The following is a 5,642-nucleotide window of genomic DNA, read 5'->3' on the forward strand; positions in this document are numbered from 1 at the left end:
TTTAAATGCCAGTAGGCCTGTCCTCCTGGGTGTGCTTTTTTGATGCTATTTTTGATTCCACTTTAATTATGCAGCTATTTTTGTGACTCCACATGATCATCAACCTAAAGAAAACATAGACATAGATAAATAAAATTGGGTTGCCTCCCAATAAGCGCTTCTTTAATGTCAATAGCTTGACAGGACTGAGCTTTAATCTAGTCTCAGTCTTGAGCATTCTTGCTCAACATTGCCTTCAAGATAATGCTTGATTCTCTGTCCATTAACAATGAACTTTTTCTCAGAGTAATATCCTGAAGCTCTACATATCCATATAGTGACACACTTGTAATCACATATCGTCCCTTCCACCAGGATTTAAATTTCCTAGGGAATAATCTGAGCCTAGAGTTAAACAGTAGAACCTTCTGTCCTGGCTCAAAGACTCTAGATGACAGCTTCTTGTCATGCCACCTTTTTGCTTTCTCCTTGTAAATTTTTGCATTTTCAAAAGCATTGAGCCTGAACTCCTCTAGCTCATTCAACAGGAGTAATCTTTTCTCTCCAGCTACCTTGGCATCAAGGTTTAGGAATCTGGTTGCCAGTAGTCTTGTGTTCCAATTCCACTGGCAAATGGTAGGCCTTGCCATACACAAGCTGGTATGGAGAGGTCCCTATAGGAGTCTTGAATGCTGTTCTGTATGCCCACAGAGCATCATCTAAGCTTTTTGCCGAATCCCTTCTACAGGCACTTACAGTCCGATCCAGGATTCGTTTTAGTTCTCTATTTGAGACTTCAGCCTGCCCATTTGTCTATGGATGATACGGAGATGTCACCTTGTGGTTAATTCCATATCGGACTAAAGCAGAGTCAAGCTGTTTATTGCAGAAATGAGTGCCTCCATCACTGATCAGTATTCTAGGAATACCAAATCTGCTGAAGATATGTTTTTAGAGGAGCTTCAGCACTGTCTTAGTATTATTAGTGGGTGTTGCAATTGCCTCTACCCACTTGGATACATAGTCTACTGCCACCAGAATGTAAGTGTTTGAGTATGATGGTGGAAAAGGTCCCATGAAGTCAATACCCCATACATCAAACAATTCAATCTCTAAGATCCCTTGTTGAGGCATGGCATAACCGTGAGGCAGATTACCAGCACTATCAAAACTATCACAGTTACGCACAAACTCTCGGGAGTCTTTATAGAGAGTAGGCCAGTAGAAGCCACATTGGAGGACCTTAGTGGCTGTTCGCTCACCTCCGAAATATCCTCCATATTGCGATCCATGTCAATGCCATAGGATCTTCTACGCCTCTTCTCTAGGTACACTTCTACGGATTATTTCGTCTACACATCTTTTAAAGAGATATGGTTCATCCCACAAGTAGTACTTTGCATCAGAAATCAATTTCTTTGATTGCTGTTTACTGTACTCTTTAGGTATTGTTCATACCCTGGGTCGAGCTGTCCGACCCGGAATGTTCTACAGACAAAGCGACTGACTTCTTTAGGTCGTGACGACCCGACCTCTTCTCAAAGAGCTCGGCCAAATCACAGAAAAGCCCAGTAAAGGGCCCAAACAGAGGAACATGACCCAAATCTAAGGGCAGCCCAAAGGCTACAGAAAGAAGGGAGGTTCCCTTATAAGAGGACCTCACTTAAAGATAAGATAAAGATAAGATAAGATAACTAACTTATCTTATCTAAGAAGGTCATTCTATGCCATTATAAATACACTGGAGCACCCAGGTATAACTCATACTCTAATTCTACTAAATACCTGCTTAATACACTTGCTAACTTAAGCATCGGAGTCCCTTGCAGGTGAGCCAATATCAAAAACTAGGGAGACACCATTAATAGGCTGGAGTCCCAAGTGGGGTATCTATCTCAATAGTTTCCCAAACCTACTGATAGTTTCCCAAGTGACACAGAAAAGAATCCAAGAGGAGAAACAAAGAAAGTAAGGTGGGAAGAATGCAAGATGATCACTATAAGTGATGAGAGGAGTGTGGAGGAAGTGCACACACAAACAGAACACCTCCAAGACAATCCAACGGAAAAGCATGAAGAGAGAAACCACACACCCCATCCCACACACAAGGAGGAGCTAAAGAAAGGGGAGACCCTGAACCCATATGCACCCTTTCCCCAAAGGCTCAAAGGTGGTGTAGCAAGGAGAATGTATTCAAGGTTCCTCGACATGTTCGCATCTCTTGATGTAAATATACCATTCATTAAGGCCCTCCAGCAGATGCCCTCTTACATCAAGTACATAAAGGAGCTGCTGGCCAAAAAGAGTTTACTGAAGGGTGGGTAAACAATAGTGATGAACAGGGAGTGCAGTGCTCTCATTCAAACAGAGCCACCTACAAAAAAGAAGAATCCAGGGAATTTTCACATTCCCTGTGCTATAGGAGAGACAATGATTGATAAGGGGCTCTGTGACCTGGGAGCAAGTATCAACTTGATGCCTCTGTCTCTCATGAAAAGGCTTCAAATCAATAAGCTAACACCCACAGACGTAATCATCAAACTGGCTGACAAAACTCAAAAACAAGTGATAGGAGTTGTTGAAAACATGTTAGTGAAGGTTGGAAACTACTTCCTCCCCACAGACTTTGTTATCTTGGAGATGGAAGAAAATCACATCCATCCTATCATCATAGGGAGGCCATTCTTAGCCACAGCTAGGGCGCTTATAGATGTGGAGCGAGGAGAGCTAGTATTGAGGATACACGATGAACAGCTCACCTTCAACGTATTCAAACCCTCACAAGAAGCAGATCATGATAACGAAAAGTCAAAGGAAGAGCACAATGAGGAGCTGATGGAAGAGATAATAAAGGGAGCACAAGCACCACACCTAAGAACTCCTATGATTAACAAGCAATGTAGTAAGAAGAACAATAGCCAAGTGTGACCCAAGAGGAGCTAGACTCACCAGAGTCATATGAGACAAGCAACAAAACTTTCCTGAAGGAAGGAACCACAAGGAGCAAGGTAATATCAAGGGAAACAAAGAAGAAGGCCCCAAGGGGATGGAGGAACAAGAAGATTCCTACAGAGGGTTTCTCTCCGGGAGATGAAGTGGTCTCTGCTTATCTTCCACCTATCCCACCTCATCTCCCCACTATCCCATCTCAGCTACCTCAAGTGTACACCATCAGCAAAATTTTGTCCTTAGAACATGTGGAGCTTCTCAACAAAGCCAATGGAAATAGATTCACTACGAGAGGGAAAGATTTGAAACAATACCAACCACCCTGACAAAGGCCAAATGTCAAGCTAATGACGCTAAAGAAGCGCTTCATGGGAGGCAACCCATGTTCTATACCCTTTCCTTTTAATCTTTAATAGCAGTTAATAAAGCAGAGTTCATGGATTCTAAATCAACTTTGACAAACACCTATAAAGAATCTCTACATTCAGCATATGGTAAATGATAAGTTTGGTGTTCAAGGCACACTAAGAGGGCTTGAACACAATCCCTATTATGTTAATTTTAGAGTTTTAATCAAATCTTGTTGCACCATATGATCACAAACTAAGTTTGGTGTCACCAACGTTGCATGCATGGGCATATCATTGGTCGGTTGGTTTGCATTCATGAATGGCACTTAGTTAGTCAAAAGCAAAAAAAATGGGGGTGGCTAGCCTCCCAAATTTTTTTTACCGCCACAATTCAAACTAATCTCTATTTCCTTTTGTTTTGCAAGGAATTTTGAAGGGAGTATTGTAGGAACTTGATGGGACAACCAATTGAAGGGGGGTTCGGCCACTTCATCCACGGAACTACACACTTGTCTTCAAGGAGAGTATCTTGGGAAGTGTTGCCATGCAACATTGGGAGTCATTTTTGCAATAGACCATTGGAGACCCTACTCCTAAGGTATATGGTGAAGCATAAGGTTGCCACACCTTATCATCCCCAAACAAGTGGGCAGACTGAGATATCCAACAGAGAGTTAAAAAGGATCTTGGAAAAGACTGTGGGGGCATCAAGGAAGGACTGGGCGAAAAAATTGGATGATGCTCTTTGGGTGTACAGGACAGCCTTCAAAACACCAATTGGGATGTCCCCATATCAACTGGTTTACGAAAAGGCATGCCACCTACCATTAGAGCTGGAGCACAAGGCCTTTTGGGCTCTCAAGATACTAAACCTCGACAACACTGCTGCTGGTGAAAAGAGGGCCTTGCAGCTGCAAGAACTGGAAGAATTTAGGTCTCAAGCCTATGAAAACACCAAGATCTATAAAGAAAAAGCAAAAAGGAGACATGATCTCAACCTGGCACCAAGAAGTTTCGAAGAAGGACAACATGTACTCCTCTACAACTCTAAACTGAGAATCTTCCCTGAAAAACTCAAATCAAGATGGTCCGGACCCTTTCTGGTCACAAAAATCTCACCTTATAGACACATAGAAATCATGGAAGAAAGCTCAAAGAGGACATTCACTGTGAATGGGCAAAGACTCAAACACTACTTGGGCAGGATGGGGGAAGACCCCAAACAGAAGTATAATCTCAACTAGAGAAGCCACCGTCGAGCTAGCGACGCTAAAAAAGCGCTTTGTTGGGCGGCAACCCAACCTGAGGTAGTTTCTTTTCATTATTATCTCAATAAAGGATTCAAGCAAAATTTTTCCGTATTGTGAGGAGCTAAGTTTGGTGTTGCACACCAAAACCCCCCAAGGGTGAATGTGAAACTCTAAGTTTGGTGTTCCACCAAGGACTTCACCTGAAGAGTGCATTGCAACCCTTCTTTGAAAAATCATCTGCTCTAACAAACGGAAAAACTACTTGATAAATGTTTAATCTCTAATGCATAGTTGCCTTTCTAATTCATAGTTGTTCCGTGATAAAAGCACATGAGGTTTCTGCATGTATTCAATTTGTTGCATTAGGCAAAGAACTAAGTTTGGTGTTCACACACCAATTTAAGTTTAGAATTCACAGGCATACATGAATGCTAACCATTTTCCAAGTGCTTGGAGAAACAAGCAACTTCCAATAGTTTTACAGGAAGTCAATCAATCTCAGGAAGGAACCATACAACATCATCCAAGGAAGACATCAAAAGGTTGTATTGAACTATCGCTGAATATAGTGCTTTATTTGAAAGTATGATTGAATATTGTGCTCAGGGATATTTATATTCTGCTTGTTCTTTCCTTAGTCACCTATAAGTGTGCTGGTCTAGGTCACTGTCTTTCATTTTCATCTTGCTTATATGTATGCTTGTCCTTAAGTCAATCAAAAAGATGTTATGAAAAATAAGAGCGGAGTTATCTTGTGAAGTAAATTCTGAATGTTTGTGGTATGGTGATTAATTAGCTAAGTTGGTTCACTAACAAGGTATATAGGCAACTATATGCTCTAAACCACATGCTTGGGACACATCCTATGAGACTAACTAAAAATAAGATCCTAATAAGAAAAGAGAAAGAGCAATAAGAGTTGAAAAGGAAAGAAAAATAATAAGAAAAAAGGCTAGGCACCAAGGGTTCGAATATTGAGGCATATGTCTGTGGTGTTCCTGTGCAAGGGATATGCTTGGATGAATAAGCTCTTAGGGGTGCCTTATCACCTGGTAACTTGGGTTAATTAACCCAGGATTATCAGCTGAAAATCCACTATCAAGAGTAACCTTTG

The 5,642-nt window shown here is 41.5% G+C and overlaps 1 protein-coding gene across 1 annotated transcript; it reads left to right on the forward strand.

Moving 5' to 3' along the window:
* The first annotated feature begins 2,313 nt into the window (after positions 1–2,313).
* Positions 2,314–2,907, forward strand: LOC130957055 (uncharacterized). The gene has a single exon (XM_057883955.1). It carries the CDS (start codon positions 2,314–2,316, stop codon positions 2,905–2,907), a length of 594 nt encoding a protein of 197 aa, XP_057739938.1.
* Positions 2,908–5,642: the final 2,735 nt, after the last annotated feature.

This window comes from Arachis stenosperma, chromosome 10 (assembly GCF_014773155.1).
Source record: "Arachis stenosperma cultivar V10309 chromosome 10, arast.V10309.gnm1.PFL2, whole genome shotgun sequence".
In the NCBI taxonomy this organism is placed as follows: Eukaryota; Viridiplantae; Streptophyta; class Magnoliopsida; order Fabales; family Fabaceae; genus Arachis; species Arachis stenosperma.

Coding starts and splice junctions, on each gene's coding strand:
- LOC130957055 (XM_057883955.1), top strand. CDS start 2,314: ATGAACAGGGAGTGCAGTGCTCTCATTCAAACAGAGCCACCTACAAAA.